Source organism: Dermochelys coriacea, chromosome 9 (genome assembly GCF_009764565.3).
Source record: "Dermochelys coriacea isolate rDerCor1 chromosome 9, rDerCor1.pri.v4, whole genome shotgun sequence".
Taxonomy (NCBI): Eukaryota; Metazoa; Chordata; order Testudines; family Dermochelyidae; genus Dermochelys; species Dermochelys coriacea.
In genome coordinates this window covers 43,983,516-44,003,549 of record NC_050076.1, presented here as the reverse complement: position 1 = coordinate 44,003,549, position 20,034 = coordinate 43,983,516, and the positions used below count along the sequence as shown (strand labels likewise).

Below are 20,034 nucleotides of genomic sequence, written 5' to 3'. Positions count from 1 at the left end.
AATCATGTAAGTCACAACATGTAGCTGTTGCATAATGGGTGAATCTAACACAGAAGCATGAGAAAGGAGAGGTTCCTTCTGAGGTTCCTGTATAGTATCAGTCTCAAGAGCTGATTTTTTAAAAGATGCGTATCTTTTATAGGAGCTACACATGGGCGTATTCTAAGATGCATATATAGTAGGAAGCATAATCCTGCAGCAGGAGAGAAACTCGATAATGCAATGCTGCTCTGGCTATTGTGAGTAGTTAGAGAACTCCAATGCTTGGCTGCTCTTCCCGCTGACACAAGGGGAAAGCATGATAGAAGACAAGCCCAATAATACTTAAGGTTATTCATTAATTTGCAATGTTCACATGGATTTGGAATTAAGCCAAACAAGTTTGCTCATTCCCTAGCTTCAAGTGAAAGCTAAATAGGAACGGAGGCCCAGATCCATGAAGGGACTTAGGTGTTGTGTTGAGGTGCCAAACTTTTAGACTGCTAGAAGATCACAGGAACAACATGCAATCCACAAAGCCTAAGTTAGCTGCATAGGCTACTACAGAGTGAATTGAAAGAGACAGGAATCTTAAAATGTGGTCCACAAAGCCAGCCAATAGGACATTTTTGACCAGAGGGTCTATTAAGTCCTGCCCCTCTCACTGAGATGGGTGCCTGGGTGCAGGGAGGTGCCTATGTCAGTTTAGCAATCCAAGAACTGGGGGAAGGTAGGCAGTCAACCACCTAACTAGCATGTGGGACCAAAACAAACTGGGTTGGTGGGAGGGGGAGGACCTCCCTTATAACCTTTAGCCTAGTAGATAGGGTACTCACTCAGGATATGAGAGACCTCTGGTTCAAGCCCCCCTTCCTTCTGAGGGGAAAGAATGTGAACAGGGACCAGCCACCTCTCAGGTAAATCCCCTAACTACTAGGCTATACAGTTATTCTCACTCTCTCTGGCCCAATTCATATTTTATTATTCAATTATTTTTAAAAAGTGAAACAACTTCAATAGGAGAGACTGAGGGTGATACACATCAGTGTCCACTTTCTATTATAATTCCTCTGGGTGCCAGTGATAACATCTCTGATGGAAACAGAAGAATTTACTTGGCCAAACTTAGGACTCTCTCAAATGGTAGATTCTAGAATTAGAACAAAAGTAAAGTACTTGGGGTTTGAGTTCTAATTAGGCTCTAGTAAAACATGAGTCTTAATTTCTTAAACTTTTCCTTGGGAATCCTAAATGTTAAGGACAATATTTTGCTTCATTTACTGATACTGCATAATGCTTAGCAGTACCTCAATGGGAACACTTGCATGGATAAATGTTGGGAGGTAAGGGTTGCGGAATCTGTCTCTAAACTTTCACAGTTTGCAATTTGCAAATGAAGTTTCAGCTACTTGACTGTCTTACATATGAATTCAATATTAGAATTTGTCAAGTGTGTTGGAAATGTAAAGTTTGAACTGCTAGCTATTGTTACTAAAAGAGCATATGGGAGATTGCTAATGTCTTACTGAAACAAATAATAAAATCCTCCCTAAAACCACTGTCTTTCCATCAGACAGAAGAACCATGGGTCCTACTGTCTTTGGATATTTCTGCAATTTTTTCTGGTACGGTATTGCACAATATTATTCAACTGGTAATTTTTTTTTAAACGAAAGCTTAACTCAAACAGGTGTTTTAAAGTAAGAAAATAAAATGTAAAGTTCCGACAGCCCTGTTAACTCTTGGCACATCTGTGCATTTTGGCATATACTTAAAAACATAAGGTGAGCTCTTCATGTGGTGACAACTGACTATTTGCAATTGAGCTGTGCTGCTTTACACCAGCTAATGATCTGGCCTGTTAAGTGTGCAGGCTGATAAACTACAGTTAACAAGATAAATACATATATGGTATTAAATGAGTGTGTAAGCAGTGCCATCTTTCTTTCCATTGGCCAATGAATGGCACAATCCACCACTTGCTCCGTGTGCAGTGAACTTCCTCTTGTCCTGTTAGCGTAAATCAGAATAACTCTTTGTCAACCAGGGCAGCAGAGGGTATGCTGAGTCAACTAAAAATCAGTGGAAAAGGTCAGCCCATTGATAACTGTATTGGGGGGGGGACAATGTACCAACTTGCCCATGTTGAGACAGGCTGGACCTTCAGACCACCTTGGCATTATGCACTCTGCCTGTTCATCTGATGTAGACATCCATGAACGTGTTGTGGTGTCCCAAAGGCATGCGTAATGGAGTAGTATTCTTTGCTGTTAATGTATTCATTTGCTTCAAAGAGTGAGCACAGGATGGTTATATGTGTACCATGAGTACCACTGGTGCTGCTCAGGTACCCCATCTGCTTAAACCCTGCAATTATTTTGGGAATATTTCAAATACTTTAAGTGCAACTATAGACAGGCTAAATCACTTCCAATACAGCTTCAGCAAGCATTCCTGCAACTTGGTTCCACCTTTCTGAAATAAGTTAAAACCATTTTTACTCAACCATTCCGTTTCCTTGTGTACATGAAACTTAACTGTTGTTTTTTGTTTTGTTTTTTTGCTTAGGCTCAAAATCTGGATATGTGCAGTGCTCTGAGCATACTTTCTCATGTGAAATAAAGTTGATTTACTATTGTATTTGCTATTCAGAATGTTTTGATTGCCTTGGCTTGTTTGACTTTGCATTATGGATTCTTAAAGTTATAGCTTTTGAAACCATTTTTGGTTAGAGGTTATGTTGACTTTCTGATTGAAAACAAATATAACCTCAGTCTAGATGTGGGGGCAAAAATAAAGTTCAACCATAAAAGCTGTCCAAGGATTCTAGCTCAGAAACAGGACTTTGAGGAAAGAAATGGCAAAACTTCCGGAGAACTAGAAATGCTTCAGGACTGTTTTGTATTAACATGCCCCCATTTGTGATGCGGAGGGAGGAATGAAGGGGTTAATGTGGGTCAGCTTGAGTTAGATGCATAATGGTATATGCAAAGAGTCACTGTGGTGTAGGAACATAATTATTGTATTCATTCCTAATGTGACAGGGTCGTGCGGGCCAGATGGCTATAGGAGAGTAATCCTATTGCGATCCAGGAAGTGGGTGGGCGAAGCCCGTCCACTGCTAAAGGATCCCCCCCAGCCTAAAAGGGGGATCCACAGGACCTAGATACCAAAAAATTCCAGGGGACAACTAATGAAATAACAGGGACAGGAGTGTGATCAAAGGGTCAAACGAAGTGAACCGGACAGGGACACCGAGCAAAGAACCCCGGACAGCGCCCACTGCTCCTCAAAGGCGTCAAGGGAGTCAGAGGACGCCGCTCAGAGGAACTCCGCCTGGATACGTGAACGGACCGAGGATCAGAAATAGGCCCCACAGTCACAGGAGACTCCATCGGCCAACCTCCTCACTCTGGTTTTATAGATGGCCATTTTAGCTAGGGCCAGGAGGAGGTTGACCAGGAGATCCCGTGACTTTGTGGGGCCACGGATAGGGAGTGCATAAATAAGAAGGTGAGGGGAAAAGTGCAACCAAAAGCAGTAAAAGTAATAAACCAAAAGTAATAAAATATTGGTGAGGAGCCGGAATAGGGGCTGCAACCTGGCACATTCCAGGTATATGTGTGCCAGGGTTTCCCTCACGCCGCAGAAGGGGCAGGTGTCTGGGATTGAGGTAAACCGCGCCAAGAACACGCCCGTGCTCATGGCTCCATGAAGGAGCCGCCAACTGACATCCCCGGCGGGCCTTGGGACTTGCAAGCGTGTAATAGAAGTAAGAGATGTTGGTCCCAAGTTAAGCAGGTCCCTTTTCCCGGGGTAAGGGAACAGGGAAGGTTCCGGAACAATCAGGAGCCTTCTGGAGACAATTAAGACAGGAAGAAAAGGAGTACTTGTGGCACCTTAGAGACTAACAAATTTATTAGAGCATAAGCTTTCGTGAGCTACAGCTCACTTCATCGGATGCATTTGGTGGAATGCATCCGATGAAGTGAGCTGTAGCTCACGAAAGCTTATGCTCTAATAAATGTTAGTCTCTAAGGTGCCACAAGTACTCCTTTTCTTTTTGCAAATACAGACTAACACGGCTGCTACTCTGTCATTAATTAAGACAGGCTGATTAGAACACCTGCAGCCAATCAAGAAGCTGCTAGAATCAATTAAGGCAAGCTAATCCGGGCACCTGGGTTCTAAAAAGGAGCTCACTTCAGTTTGTGGTATGCGTGTGAGGAGCTGGGAGCAAGAGGCATTAGGAGCTGAGAGTGAGAATGCGGACTGTTGTAGGACTGAGGTGTACCAGCATTATCAGACACCAGGAGGAAGGTCCTATGTTGAGGATAAAGAAGGTGTTGGGTAGAGGCCATGGGGAAGTAGCCCAGGGAGTTGTAGCTGTCGCACAGCTGTTCCAGGAGGCACTCTAGACAGCTGCATTCCACAGGGCCCTGGGCTGGAACCCGGAGTAGAGGGCAGGCCTGGGTTCCCCCCAAATCCTCCCAACTCCTGGTCAGACACAGGAGTCGTCGACCTGGACTGTGGGTTCAGAAAAACGGCCAAGCTGAGGACTGCCGTGAAGCTCCAAGGCGAGCAAATCCGCCAATAAGCGCAAGACCCACCAAGGTAGAGCAGGAACTTTGTCACACTAACCTGGTGCTGTTGGTTTCTCCTAACTACAGTATATAACCCTTTGACAAGTGTGGCTGCTTTGCCTCTTATACATTATACCTGCCAGCTGTCTGGCTCAATTGAGAATCCCTGGATTTATAACCTCCGTCCCAGGTGTTTAAAGTTTTGGTCATGTTATGGTTGCCTGCTACCTCCATTTAAACAAACACCACGTGGGATAGTTGTGCATCCCCTCTTCATGTCTTAATGACCTGTCTTGAGGAGACTCTGCTCTTGCCATCTGCGCAGTGAAGAGACACCTACCAGTTTTGCAGACTTGCTGGCTTTAAAGGGCCTGTTCTCTCTAGCCCAGTCAAATTTTTATGACTTATCCTGGCTGTGACTAAATATCCTGGCTGCCACTGAGCAAATAAAGCTTCCTTGGGGTGGACGCAATCCTGCAGTTGTAGCATTGCAGCCCTTCAGGCAGTGTATTTCTAGCAAATTAGTCTAAGATCCCACCTGCACTGTAACATCTACTATGGAAGGAGATCTTGCCTTAGAGAAGTGGTTATCAAACTACGGCCGCCGCTTGTTCAGGGAAAGCCCCTGGTGGGCTGGGCCAGTTTGTTTACCTGCCGCGTCTGCAGGTTTGGCCGATCGCAGCTCCCACTGGCCGCGGTTCGCCACTCCAGGCCAATGGGGGCTGCGAGAAGGACAGCCAGCACATCCCTCGGTCTGCGCCACTTCCCGCAGCCCCCATTGGCCTGGAGCAGCGAACCGCAGCTAGTGGGAGCCATGATCAGCAGAACCTGCGGATGTGACAGGTAAACAAACCGGCCCGGCCCACCAGGAGCTTTCCCTGAACAAGCGGCGGCCCTAGTTTGAGAACCACTGCCTTAGAGTATTCCCCTCATATGGTTAGGTCTTGCACTATAGATGAGACCAAACTATGTTCCACAATTGTGATACATCTTTTTACTTTGCAGGACTAGAGCCTTATTTGGGAACATGGTTAAAACATGGGTCGGTCCTGTCACATTGTAACACTGACATGTTTTAAGAGTTTCTCAGAACAAAGTAGATTTTGTACTAATATTAGCTGGGATCTTAATTTCAATTGAGTGAAGTCACTTTAACTGCTGGTTTTCTATTGTAATGTATTTTCTAACCTCCCAGAAATGCATGGCCTGTCACAATTTGTATGCTTAATTATAAAAGGCTAATTAAACATTTTCTATCCTAATTAGCTAACGAGAAGGGATGGAAAAGCACCCAAAAGGCCAAGGTTCTGTTAACCCTTAAAAGATATTGGTTCGTGTCTACACTAAACAATATCATGGGCATTGATTGTCACTGAGTTAAAAGTATGTTTAACAATAAACACCTCTCTCTTCCCCATATTTTATATATTCTGGTATTTGCATGTGACTGGGAAGCCATATATATTAATGCAGTTACGATCCTGCTGGCAGAAACCATACCAGACGTTTAAACCCCTTATTCAATCAAAATCCAACACACACTTTCACTCTCTCTCTCTCTCTGTTAAAAGGTGAATGTGGTGCCTAAGGGTGGGGAATTGATATTTTTGGGGAGACAAAAACATAATATAGGAGGAAGTTGTACAAGATTCCCCATACACATGTTGCCTGACTTGCAGCATCCCTCTTCTGTGCCAATACTTTGCTCTGAGTAAAAATAGACAATTGGGCAACATCCTTGTGATGTGGAAAGAAGTTTTCAAAACTTAAGGTGAGACCATCTAACCTACTTTCATTTCAGAGCAATGGTAGGACTTGAACTCTGGACTCCTGGGCTATGTCTATGTTAGAAAATGTCATATATGTTATTTCCTCAGCAACAATGGAGCTTTACTGATGCTACTGACAGCATATGCACAAAGTGTAGAGTGGGCTCTGAGTGGGGTTAGAGGACATGGATTTAAAAAATGCCTCCAGCCAGTATACTACACACCAATGGTAGCACTGTTGCAGCTCTCCATTGCTGAAAGATGAGAAAGATGTTTCCTAGTGTAAACACATCCCAGAAGTGAGCAACCAGATTATGGAGCATCTAATCCCCTCAAGTCTGATCTCTTTTGTTGGGTTTGTTTTATTTGGAGCTAATCCTGCAGTCCTTACCAAGGTAAAGATCTAGTTTCATTAAGGATCAAAAGTCTGGGGGCTGTTACATTCTTTTCATTTAACTCTGGATGGTTTGACTCTTTCTGCTTCTTTATGATTCTTTGCATAGTCTGGCTTCTGGGAAGTCAGTGCTTTCAGGGAAACCTTTACTCTTCTCCAGTATACTGCAACTCACTGACACAGATTTTGTAAATAGATGGGTTTCTCCTGCCTCCCCTTCAGGCGGTGTTATCTGTAACTGCAATCAGAGATAATGTAATCCTCTTAGGTTGCTGAGAGTATAATGTGAATAATTCAGCACCAGAGTGACATCAGGTTACTATCTATCAGTTACTTTTACTGCAACCTGCAAAACATCTTGTTTTTAATTGCTTACTAAAACCACGAACAGGAAATTATAAATGCATAATGAATTGCGTGCTTAGGTAGCTTTTCCCTATACCATGTGACCCTGCTAAGAGGCAACATCATAGTTCAGAACTTTTCCCCTAAGCCATCAAAATATACACAAATTAACTCTGCAAAATCAATATGCATACTTGCTTTTATTCTGGCTACCCACAGACACATCTACAAGCCCCGTGCACAGATTTCTGCTGTCAGAAGTAGGACATCTCCATGCATCTGAAGGAGTAGGTTTTTTACTCATGAAAGCTTTTTCAAGACTTTTTTTAAAACTTCTAACTGTTGTGTCATTTTCCTTGAGCAGCATAGAAGGTGGGGAATTTGAAAGATGAAAAGTTAGTGGTGGACTGGAGATGGGAGAGCATTCCATGTATGGGCGAGTGGAAATGCATGGTATAATTGTGGAAGAAACAAGCAACTGCATTATTGAGGCTGGCATCATTGGTGGAGCATGGTGAGTGATGCCATAGGAGAGACTAGAGCTAATGAACATCGAAATTGTGCAGAGCCATCTATTAACTGTGTGTCATATCTCATCTCTTTTCATGGGAGGAAGGCTATGGCTCAGAGCTACTAAAACAAAGAGATTTAAGCACAAAAAAATTTGGAAAAATACTCAGTTAAGGATCTCATTCTGACCTCAATCCTTTCGTAGCAGATCTGCAACACAGTTAGGCATATGCAAAAGCACTTCTGCCAGAAGAATTGCACAAACTCAGCCTTTCAATCATCCCATTTTTTAGGTTCCGATTGGTTGTTAACGTTTCCCCTTCACTTTTGGCAATGGGATGTCATAGATTCTGTACCTCTTTTCTAGCACTTCTCTAATAGAGGTGACCCATGCTATAGAGCAAGTCAAATTCTCTCCCCAGCAAAATCAGATTTCCAAAGAATTGCACAGGCCTGAGTGAGGGCATTATTTTGGTCATGTGCCAAGGATCTCTTGGGTTCCAGAGTTGAAGTTTTTGTGACAACAGTTGCTCCATTAGCAGCTTGTTTGGAGGATAATTTATATATAGTTTACAAAATATATTTATGCAGATAATCATATTTACTTGTGCTTGTATCAACCTTGATAGAGGAAGAGGTATGACGTGTGATTCAGAGCAGTAAAAACCTGCAGTTGAGTAGCTTTGTTCTCTCTCTCCGCTTCTGAAGAAAGAGTAGCATGAGCCACACTTTATGATGCTATATATGGGCTATATTTTGCTCTTGGGTGCCTGTTGTACACCCCTCTCCCACAGTTTCCGCCACAAAGTGCACCATCAGTTCCAACATCAGCCAAAACAGCCAGCATGGCTGGCAGAGAGGGGAGCCAGAAAAGCTCCCCAAAAGGGGCTGTCCACAGTAAACCAACAAGCCAAGGAAAGTTATTTGACTGGAGCCTGATTACAAAATACTGTTAATGTCTACAATACACTTCAAAATAGAATCATGTTGTAATCAAGTTAGAGGACAACTGTGCTGTAACCAGTTTCCCTGACATGGTTGTATTTTTGCCATATACCACAAGGTCACTTTCACTAAGGAAAAGGTGCAGAGTCTTTTCCAAAAAGTCTTCCTGTGGTGGACAGGAGTGGGGGCTTTATGGATTGATCCAAGAGTGCTGTTATGGGAGAGAAGGGAGAAACTTTTGTACAACAATAGACACCCTAAATGCTCTCATTATCATCGAGAAAGACCCTACTGTAGTTACATACTTGCAAGGGAATAATTAAGTTTATTGTTGGAACAATAAAGTTGAATGGCCTGGCTCTTCATATTTAAATTCCAGTTCTACTAACCATGTCTGCTGCCAGGGACAATGGCAAGACATGTCTACATTACTCCCTATGTTGGCAAAACTTTTGTTGCTCGGGGTGTGAAAAAAAATACACCCCTGAGCAACATAAATTTTGCAGGCATAAGTGCCTGTGTGCACAGTGCTACGCTGGCAGGAGACAGTCTCCCGCTGATATAGCTACCACCGATCGTTTAGGTGGTTTTATTGTGTTAACAGGAAAACTCTCTTGTCAGCATAGACGGCTACATGAGCGATCTTACAGTAGCACAGCTGTATCTGTATAGCTCAGCTGCTGTAAACTTGCTAGTGTAGACATGTCCTTAGTGAAGGTCTTGGATAGTGGAATAGAAGCAGGTCATATGACTTTCTAATGCAATATCAGAAAGAAGGTAGGCAGGGGTGTGATCTTTTTGTCAGAGGCGCCACAGTGTTGTTGGCATGAATGCGTCTATTGTTAAGCATAGATCTACTGTTGATGATGGAGTCTCGTTTTATGTGGATGATTGCTTTTCACCCGTAGTTTTTGGAGAATCCTCAATGTCAGACCAACGCAAGAACTGCAAACACAGTATTGCCAACTTCAAATGTTCAGAAAGCATGAGTCAGGCTCTCCAAAAATCATGAGATTGGCTTTAAAATCAAGAGATTATGATGTAAAAATAATACATTTGGTGTTCTTTTGATTTGCCATTCGCTTTTTGAGCTTTTAGGGTGCAGTGGGGTCTCATTTTGAAGTTTTCTCCACTGCTAAGGGGGCTAGAAACTTACTTTTTCTTTAAGAATGAAAGTTGAAATCCTCACATATCCAATTGAGTCCAGGAGCTGGGGCTTTAAGGAAAACAATAATTATCATGAGTCTCATGACAAAATCATGAGAGTTGGCAACACATTGACTTAAGTGCTATGCCTTTAGGGGAGATGAAGTTGGTGTAGTGGGTGAGTTACATTGGTGGGAGCTGCATTTTAGGGCATGCCTACACTTGCAGATGTAGAACATTGTGAGTTAAATCAGCTCTCGGAGAGCACAGTAGGGAAAGTGCTGCAGTGTGTCCACACTGTCAGCTGCAAGCGCACTGGTGTGGCCACGTTTGCAGCACTTGCAGTGGCATTGGGAGTGGTGCATTATGGGCAGCTATTCCACAGAGCACCTCTTCCCATTCTGGCGCTGTGGCTTGTGGGAAGGGGGCATTGGGTGCGGGGCATTCTGGGTCCTGTCCCAACCCCCCACGATGCATCACTTCACGTTCCAGCAATCCCTGTGCTTCCGTCCACATTTGGCGCCATCTTTCAACACTCTTTGTTCTGTGCGCTCTGTCTTCCCTTTCGTTCTGCGGGAATGGATCCCGAACTACTGAGGAATATGCTGATGGGTCTCGCCAGCACATCACGTTTTGCAGTCAAGTTATTCCTTAAGCTACAAACTGACAGTGAGGAGTCCGAGGATGATGTTGATTCACGTAATGCACACGGCAAGAGATTGCTTGTGGCATTCACGGACATGCTCACTACCGTGGAATGCCGCTTTTGGGCTCAGAAAACAAGCACTGAGTAATGGGAATCACAACATCATGCAAGTCTGGAATGACGAGCAGTGACTGCAGAACTTTCGGATGAGAAAAGCCACTTTCATGGGACTATGTGATGAGCTCACCCCAACCCTGTGGCACAAGGACACAAGATTGAGAGCTGGCCTGCTGATGGAGAAGCGGGTGGCTATTGCAATCTGGAAGCTGGCAACTCCAGACAGCTACCGATCATCACTAACTAGTTTGGAGTGGGAAAGTCAACAGCTGGAATCGTGTTGATGCAAGTTTGCAGGACCATTAATCACATCCTGCTCAGAAGAACCGTGACTCTGGGTAACGTGCATGACATTATGGCTGGCTTTGCACAAATGGGTTTCTCTAACTGCGGAAGGGGAATAGACGGGACACATATTCCAATTCTGGCACCAGCCCACCTAGCCTCCGAGTACGTTAATTGGAAGGGGTATTTCCTCTATGGTTCTCCAGGTGCTTGTGAATCACCATGGGTGTTTCATTGACATTAATGCAGGCTGGCCCGGAAAGGTGCATGACGCACACATCTTTTGGAACACGGCCTGTTCAGGAAGCTGCAAGCCGGGACTTTTTTCCCAGACCAGAAGATCACCACAGGGGAAGTCGAAGTGCCCATTGTGATCCTTGGAGACCCCACTTCCCTATAATGCCGTGGCTCATGAATCCCTACACAGGGAGCCTTGACAACAGCAAGGAGTGGTTCAACAACAGGCTGAGTCAGTGCAGAATGACTGTGGAGTGTGCTTTTGGCCGTTTAAAGGGCCGCTGGTGTTTTCTGTATGGGAAGCTGGACCTGGCGATGACAATATCCCCGCGGTTATATCTGCGTATTGTACCCTTCATAACATTTGTGAAGGGAAGGGTGAAAGATTCATTCAGACATGGAACTCGGAGGTTCAACACCTGGAGGCTGAATTTGAACAGCCAGAGAGCAGGGCTATTAGAGGGGCCCAGCACGGGGATTAGGGATGCCCTGAGGGAGCAATTTGAGGCTGAAAACCACCAGTAACGTTTTGTGTCCGGCACAGGAGTGAAGTGCAGTGGTTCTAATGTTAGTAAGAATCTGTGATTGCTACACTGACCTGCAGTGCCTGTTGCTTTCCTGAGCTAAGGTATGTTTTACTTAAATGCAATAATACAGCATGTTTTCAAAGCCAAAAAAGCCATTTATTTAAAAGAAAATCCATTTATTGAAAAGAAACAACTGCTTGGGAAACAGAAAGGACAAGGGGGTGGGGTGGATTGTGTATGTCCTGTTCTCATACTCAACCTTCCTGTCTGGAGTGCTGTGCAATGAGTGCTGCACTTCAGGCTGGCTAAAATGAGTGGTGCGGGGGGTTGAGTACAGCGGGTAAGGGTCATAGTTTGCAGAGCTGGATGGTGAAGCTACAGGTGTTGGAGGCAACTGGTGGTGGTAAGAACCCGGATGTTGGGGAAAGGGGGTTGGAGGTGAAATGGGGGCACAAGGGAAAGAGTTTTGGGACAAGGGCTGCAGGGCGAGGGTAGTGCTCCGCCTGCATGGCTACGTGTCCCTGGATCGAGTCCGCTTGGCGCTCCACAGTACTTAGCTATTCCGTGCTTTGGTGCTGGCGCTCTGCGCTTTCGTGCTAGTGCTCTGCATTCTGCTGGTGGAACCTCCTTTCACTCTCCCTCCACTCCTGTGTTTTTCAATTTTCATGACGGGACTGCTGCATTACTTCATGCAGCATGTCTTCTTTGCTTCTACGTGCTCTCTTCCTAATTCTTTGGAGTCTTTTGGCCGGTGATAACATGGATGGCTGAGATCTCAAGGTTGCATCTGTAAAGGCAAAATGCAACACTTAACAGAGGCAGCATTGTTCACATCAGACAGAGCAATGATTCCCCTGCACTTAAAGCCAAGCACAGTCTAAACAAGAGCAGAATTTGCCCGTCCCAAAGTGAGTGCACATAACCCAGGGGAGCCCCAAAATGGTGAGTAAGCACAGAGTCAAGGGGGACTGATTGTTTCACTGCCGTACTGTCCTCTGAGGTTCTGTGTCTTGGGGGGAGCCAACAGCTGCAGGGGGCCCTTATACTGAACACTGTCCCCACATTTTCCACGGATTTCATCCTGGAAGATATCTCGCTGCTGCGGGTGACCTGGGAAGCAAGGGAGGGTCTTCTACTACAATGCAGCTTCTGTCCTGGCCCATATGCAGTTTGTGTGCATCAATGGTCCCCCCGCCCCTCACAGCACAGTGGCGCGGACATGTTAGCCTGACTGGGACAAGGAGCACAGTATCTCTCCCAAGGAACCTGTGCAAGTGCATTGCCCAGCTTCTGCATGAGACCTTTGAAGAGATCACTGAGGCCAATTACCACGATGTGAGAGAGCACATTCACCACCATCTAAGCATGCATACAGCCCTAACCCTCCTTGCCTCAAGAGCCTGCACCAAACAACTTTCTTCCCAAAATAAAAGCCGCTTAGTGGTCACGTCCTCTGGTGTTTGTCCTTCCCCAAGTGCTGGCCTCTGCGACTGGCTACCTTCCTCCTGGCTTGAGAACAGCTCCTGGCTGCATGCATCTAGGGATGCTGGGATGTCTCCCTCCTCCTCAGCACCCTCACTCCTGCTTTCCTCCTTCTCCTGCCTTGTTGAACTGGGCTCTGAAGTGTCCATGGTGGTCCTTGGAGTGGAGGTGGGGTCAACCCCAAGTATTGCGTTCAGCTCTTTGTAGAAACGGCGGGTTGCGCGCGGGGGCAAAACTGGAGTGGTAGTTGCCTCACGGGCTTTGCGGTAGATATTCCGCAGCTCCTTCACTTTAATCCTGCACTGCAGAGCGTCCCGGTCATGGCCCCTTTCCATCACGTCCCTTGAAATCTGCCCAAAGGTATTGTAATTCCTACAGCAGGAGCGCAGCTGGGACGGACAGCTTCCTCCCCCCAAACACTGATGAGGTCCAGCACTTTGCCATTGCTCCATACTGGGGATCGCCTGACACGTGGAGGCATGGTCAGCTAGAAAGATGTGCTGAGAGCACTCCATGCCTTGCTGAGCAAACAGGAAGGGGATTTTCAAAATGCCCAGAGAATTTAAAGGGCGGGTCCGACGGTTCGTCACCTGCAAGCAGAGCAGTCGAGTTCAAAGTGATGAGCAGAGGGGCTAGAACATTGAGGGACACTTCTGGAGGCCGATCAGAGCGCATTAACAGACCAGGGCATCCACACTGGTAGTGCGGCGCTCCAGCCAGGGCATACTAAGCATTATGCCTCTTGTGAAGGTGGATTACCAGGAGCTCTCCAGCTACAGAGTCAGGGTGCTCTATGTGTCTTGCCAGTGTGGACGCATCATGAGTTAGGGCACCTGGGGCAGCTTTAATGCCCTCTAACTCCCAAGGGTAGGCATGCCTTTGTGTAGACACTTAGGGATTGAGGTTGATGCAAGATGCCTTATATTGAACGAACTCTGTAGCGTAGACCCAGGTTTTCATTATCGATACCAATCCATTTCATAGCATGAGTACACTCCCTGCTCCCCAAGCACGGAATGGGAAACCTGCTGTTCTCTTCTCTTTCTGGGTCTGTAGTGACGCAAAAGTCCGAGGGACAATACTAGGAGGGGGCAAAAGTATGAATTTAAAAAAAAAATACGCTCAGTGCAATTCAGCGTGGATCTTGCGCCCCCCCCCCCCCGCAGCTGCGAAGGGCGATTCATAAGGAGTAGTGCGCGTCTGCTATTTGTTTCGTTAGTTAGTTATTCCCGGTACTAGTTGGAGTACTTTTCAAATGACACGGGTCCTGCCGTGCAAGGCTTGGAAGGTACATTTGTAACGAAAGCCCCCATCAGTCCCCCGGCCTCGGCCCCGCTCCCCGTGCAATCGTTACCCTTCGGCGGAGTAAAACGCTGCCATGGTGACCCCCCCCCCCCGGTGACAAAGACTGCACGGGCCAGGGCAGCGGAGAATCCACCCCCCCCCGCCAACCCGCTCAGTCCGGGGGGGGGGGGGGGACGATGAGACCGTGGATGGCGGGGTTGACGGTCGAGCTGAAAGGGGAAGTCGAGGGGGGTCTGTTTCATTCAAGGCTCCCCGGCACCCTCGGGGCTCTGCTCACCCGCTTCTGGCCGGCCCCCGTCGTCTCCTACGACCCCGGACCTTCGGACACGCACGAAGCCTCGCCTCGTTGGTGGCCCAGGCGTGCCGGCGGCTCTCCTCGCCATTGTTTCCGCTATGCCGGAGGAGCGGGGCCGCGGCCCGCCGCTTGCCTGGTCCGCCCCGCCCGTAGGCACCGGCTGGGCAGCGCGGCGGGGCGAGCCCAGGGGCAGCGGATGGGGGAGGGGGAGGGGGAGCCCCACCGCACGGCCCTGAGGAGGTAAGGTCAGGGTTCAGGCTGCAGCTGGGCGGTGGCAACCCGCCCGGCGGGGCAGGAGGCGGCGGGCTCCCGGGCGGGCTCCCGAGACGCGCCGCCTGCCGCGGCTCAGACAAAGGCGGCCGAGCCCCGCGGCCCGTCTCCCCGCGCGTGCGCTGGCCCGGGCAGGAACTCGGCGGGGGCCCCGAGGCTGGCTGGGCGCCGGCTCCCCGGGGTCGTCCGGACTCTGCCCCTGCCCCCGCCCCCGGAGCGGGGAGGGAAACACGGGGGGGCTCCGCTGCCGCCAGCTCCCCTCCCCGGTGGGGACCCCCCCACGGAGGCGGGGGGCTGCAGGGAGGGGAGCGGCGCGGCGGGGGAACCGGGGAGCCCGGCCACCCCGGCTCGTGGGCACCTCCCCCCGCAGCAGGTAGGCTCAGCGCCGGGCCGCTGTACGGCACCCTGGCCTTTGAGTTTTGCATAACATCCTGCCCCCCCTTCCCCCCCCCCCCCAGCCCGGGCCGTGCTGTGGGCTTGGGGATGAGCTTGGCTTCTCTCCTCGCTGGCAAGCAACCGGCGAGGACAGCGGCTTGTGAATAGCTGCCGAGTGGCCGGGCGGTAACAAAGGGATCCGCAGACCAGCGGCTGAGCTGCCCGCGCCGTGCTTAGCGCAGGAGCTGCCACCCCAAGTGAGTAGCACCCGCCACTTCTGGGTCTGCTGCACGGCCCCGGGCAGGCGTGTGATTGGCAGACCCCCGGGAACCCGACCTGGGCTCCGGGGTATCGGGCTGGGGAGGGAGTGGGCGACTTCTCCGGGCACAGTGGCACGAGTCTGACTCTGGGCTGTTTGCTCTCTGCAGCGGTGGAAGGAGGGCACTGAAATGGCTAGGGATTTTTTTTTAAAGCAAAATTTTAGTTACACCTCACGTCAGCTCTGGACACTGCATTGCTTCCTCCCCCTGCCCCTTTCAAGCTCATGCAGTTCCCTAGAGAGAGAAATGCTACCTGTTATCAAGTACTTTTTAAATAAAATATTGCTATAAATAAATCCATTCTATCAGGAATTGGGCTGCAACATAGTCTTAAAAAAAAAAAAATCAATCAACTGTTGCTTCTCCAAAAGACCAGCAGCTATTTTTGATATAGATTTTAGTGGCAGAAGCCTGTGCTTTTTTAAAACAATATAATTAGTTTATTTTTTAAAGATGAAGCATTAAAAGAAACAGAAGATACCCTTTGTTGAACAGTTACAAGTTTCCACGTGGAAAGTAATAAAGGGCTAACTGTAGATAATGTTCAGGAGTTGAGATAAACATTTCAACTTGCACATCCAAAGAAAGTGGTTTCTTATGAATTTTTGCTGTGAAAGCCTGATCTTTCTGGATATGCATGTTGTTTGATTTTAAATCTTTAAACTTTGCTCAAAACACTTCCTAGATAAAGGGGTTTGGTATTAATCTATCTGGGTCCTTCCTTATATGCTAACTACTGTTCTTGTTGCAAAAACTCCCATGATTTTTGATGTGCTGAATAAGTTGGCAAATGTTGACCATCCGTTCAATATGTAGAAAGAGCAACCCACTGAGATAATGTAACAATCAATACTGCATTTCTATAAGATCCATGTAGTTTTCCCCTTTTGATACAAATGTACTATATATTGCCTCCGTGGGTCCTGTATTTCCTGGCAGATTTCCCTAGCCTCAAAGGCTCACTGTGACCCTCACGTAACTCTAAAGACAAGGCTCACAGTCTACTGAGCCATTTTCATCATAAGCCAGCAAGGCAAGTGAGGAGGAGTTATCCTTCCTTGCACAGTCTCAGTGATTAATCAGGGGGACAAAGGGGGAGGGGGGAGTCCAGGCCCACCCTCTACTCCAGGCTCCAGCCCAGGGACCCTAATAGTATCAGCTATGGTAGCTGACCTTTTAGAAACATGACATGTACAATTCCCTGGGCTACTTCCCCCACAGCAGCCCTCACTTCCTCGAGCTCCACTTCACCCTTACCTCAGGGTCTCCTTCCTTGTGCCTGATATGGTGTGTACTACTCAGCCTCTCCAACAGCACAACTTCCTCCCACAGCTCCTGACATGCACACCCACCTGACTGACTGGGAGGCTTTTAACTAGTTTCAGCCAGCTCCTGATTGGCTTCAGGTGTCCCAATCAACTTAGCCTTCTCCCTGCCTTCTGGAAAGTTCTTAATTGGCCCCAAGTGTCTTAGTTGACCTGGAACAGCTGCCATTTCACTTATCCTGGTACCAGGGGTTTGTTTAGCCTGGAGCTAATATATCTATCTCCCACTACTTTTCTATAGCCATCTGGCTTTGCCCCACAATATATATAAGAAGAACACTTTAATGGTGTATGTACTGCTGTTAGTACTGGAGTAATTTCCTTTCTTTAAAGAAGACTAATAGGGATTCTAATTTTCATATTGCATGCATTGCTAACAGGTCTCACCTACGAAGCTTGTACATAAAGATTTGGATTTTGTTTGCAGATTTCACGTTAGTAGAATACTATGTACAAATACTTCACTGCATAAGTATATTCCAGATATTTTGTTTTCAAACGGATAGATTGAACATATGATGTTGCCAGACAGAGGGTGGGCTGAATTTGTAAATTTGTTGAACTTCAAGGTGAGAGTCCAGGTTTAAATCTGCTACTACTTGTAGATTTTTGAAAGTATTCACCTTTAGGGCCAAATTCTTCTATAGTTAGTTAAGCAAAAGTCCCATGGGCTTTCTGCTCAAGTGAGGATCACAGACTTTGGCCCTGGTTTAAATTGCAGCTTTATCATTAATGAAAAGAATGGTTGGGTTAAACTATATTCTGTGATGTGAGGGTGACAATGGTGTTTTGATGGGAAAAAACACCAGAAGAACTCGTTTTTCTTAGTGGCTGTACTAGACAGATGGTACTTGGAGCTTGAAGTGTTTTCTCTAAGCTTCAGAAAAAAATATTTTCAATGAATTTTATATATTAAATTTTCTCCATCCTCCCCCCTTTGTAAAAGCATAAACAGGAAGGGGCAGAACGTCAGCTTGTAAATGGAGCTATGCTTATTTATTCCTGTGGATCTGCTACCTCTCTTTCCCTCCCCCTCTATCTTTTGTACATGCCCATTTGTAATGTTCCACTCTTCACATCTCTACCACAACCTCTAACACTACCTTTTTTCTTCTTCTTTTTGTATTATTTTTGGGAGAGCAACAGAAGGGGAGGATTGGGGGCCTCTGGCAGTGTTATATGTTGAGTCCTTTTCCCTCTGATGTTGAATGGAGCCCAAACTGATAATTGCCACAACCTGCCAAAACATCTTTGCACACAGGTCTCATCCATTGATGTCAGTCCTACTCTGGGAATAGGGTTTTAGTTAGGTGCTGCAGAACCAGTAGAGGAGCGATTAACCTGTGTGGCTCTTTATTGTTGCATTTAGAAAAAGGAGTAGATAATCTAGGATTTTTTTCCACCCTGCAGAATTACAGTAGTATGAAAGAATGTCAAATGAGGGGCCTAGAAGTTTCCTGGAAGTGTGTTTGGTTCTTTGTTCTCTTCCACACCTTCCTAGGAGCATATTTTTGTTTTCAGATGAAACCACTCATTTGAGTTACTTATGTATTTGATTATTTAATTCCTAGCATAGTTCAATTTGCAGTAGCCTGTAGGTACTTCATTGTTAGATTAATTTTTTTATATTTTTATTTTAAAAATCAGACTAGAGTTAGGAGAAACATCCGTTTACCCATTTAACATTTTTTATCTTTGTCATTCTTTGTCACTTTACTTTGCCACTTTTTTTGGGAGGGCCAAATCCAGTTCACATTTCTTGCATGCCTATTTTAAGGGAAGTCGCAATAGAATACAAATTGGGAAAATGAAAGATGAATTATTGAAATCAGTAGTTTCATTGGAGGGAGTGTTTTTGATGATCCCACATAACCGTTTGCTGTAATCTGATATCACTGCTAACATTAAAAACAAAGCATCTGATAGGGACAAGTGTCAGAAAAATCCCATGGCTGCTGAACGTAATGAAAGAAAGATTGTTTCCGAGCTCTGGGTGAAAAAGAGGATTTCAAAAGGTCTTATTGTTAAATGTGAAAAACCTTCCTGCCTGTTGAAATAAGATTTTCTAGCATAAGGTTCAAGCCCTCCATTTTATAAGTATCCTTGCATAAACTGCGTATATTCATAATTTAAGACACATTTAAGCAGCAGCTTAAATCTTTGCTTGTTTAAATAATTCAGCACCGTCTCATCTTGTCCAAAAATAGCAGTGGAGTTTCACTGGCATTATTCAAGGGTGGCAGATGCAGATTACAGAAAATGAGTTTGGATAGCTGAAAATAGATGCAACTTCTAGTGCACATATTCCTTTTCTGTTCTTCCACATGTGTTACACTCATGGCTAAAAGAGGGTTAAATAAGGTGAGTTACTCACTCTCTTATCTGTGCTGTAATGTGCATATCACAAGTCAGTTTACAAAAAAATTGCACCCAACTTTCCCATTTTGCTGGACCTGCACTAAATATTTGGGAGTACTATGCTCTACATCTGCTATACTCTCTAGTTTCCCCTCAGACATTTCTCTTTTGCTTAGCACAGTAGAAGAGGAGGTTAGTCAATGAAAGGAATCCCTCATAAATTGAGCAGGAAATCATATTGATAATTTTACACAATTATTATATAATTATTATTTTACAAAAAATATCTGTTTTTTCCTCCTGACACTTTTTCGCATCCCCTTCCACATCTATCAGATTATTGTCTAACTTTGTGCAGGGTAGACCCAGGGCTAAGTGAAAATTAGTACAGTGGAGCAAATGCAAAGAGGGACTGGCTATTTCCAGTGCTCAAGCTTAACTAGGACATCTAAGTAGGGTGACCATATTTTTCCCAAGTGAAAATGGGACACCACACGGGGCCAGCCCGAGGCCCCACCTGGCTCCCAAGTCCTCCATGCCTCCTGTCCGTGGGGCTGGCCCAAGGCCTCCTTGCTCCCCCAGACCTCCCATGCACAGGGCTGGCCCAAGCTCCCCGACGTCTACCTGCATGGGGCTGGCCCGACCCCCTCTCTCTCCCCTTGCCCACAGGGCTGGCTCAGGCTGAGGTGCTCTCCTGAGCCCTCATCCAGTGCAGAGCTGGCATTGCTGCTTGCGCTGCCCCCCCCCCCCACATTGCTCTGCACCCCGGTTGGGGTCGAACCCCATTTTTTTTTAAATGTTCATTTGTCCAGTTTGCTCTT

At 46.5% G+C, this 20,034-nt stretch overlaps 2 protein-coding genes across 12 annotated transcripts in view; one reads left to right on the top strand and one right to left on the bottom strand.

Moving 5' to 3' along the window:
• The window catches only part of LOC119861476 (basic proline-rich protein-like), a 28,204-nt gene extending 12,944 nt beyond the window's left edge, over nucleotides 1–15,260 (bottom strand). Inside the window, exons 1-2 of one of the 4 annotated variants that reach the window (XM_038416666.2) lie at nucleotides 14,548–15,260; nucleotides 11,622–12,270 (exon numbers count right to left, since the gene is read on the bottom strand). In XM_038416666.2, coding sequence (XP_038272594.1) covers nucleotides 12,210–12,270; nucleotides 14,548–15,260 — 774 coding nt within the window. In that variant the 3' untranslated portion in view covers nucleotides 11,622–12,209. Of the gene's footprint in view, nucleotides 1–11,621; nucleotides 12,271–13,417; nucleotides 14,047–14,547 lie in introns of those variants that run through there. The other 3 variants (XM_038416665.2, XR_006274397.1, XR_006274398.1) reach the window with 3 other exon arrangements.
• Nucleotides 14,464–20,034, top strand: part of ST6GAL1 (ST6 beta-galactoside alpha-2,6-sialyltransferase 1) — a 120,608-nt gene continuing 115,037 nt past the window's right edge. For 3 of the 8 annotated variants that reach the window (XM_038416655.2, XM_043492745.1, XM_043492747.1), the window contains exon 1: nucleotides 15,330–15,467. The gene's annotated coding sequence lies outside the window, so the exon portion shown is untranslated. Of the gene's footprint in view, nucleotides 14,806–15,103; nucleotides 15,209–15,329; nucleotides 15,468–20,034 lie in introns of those variants that run through there. The other 5 variants (XM_043492751.1, XM_038416662.2, XM_043492748.1 and 2 more) reach the window with 5 other exon arrangements.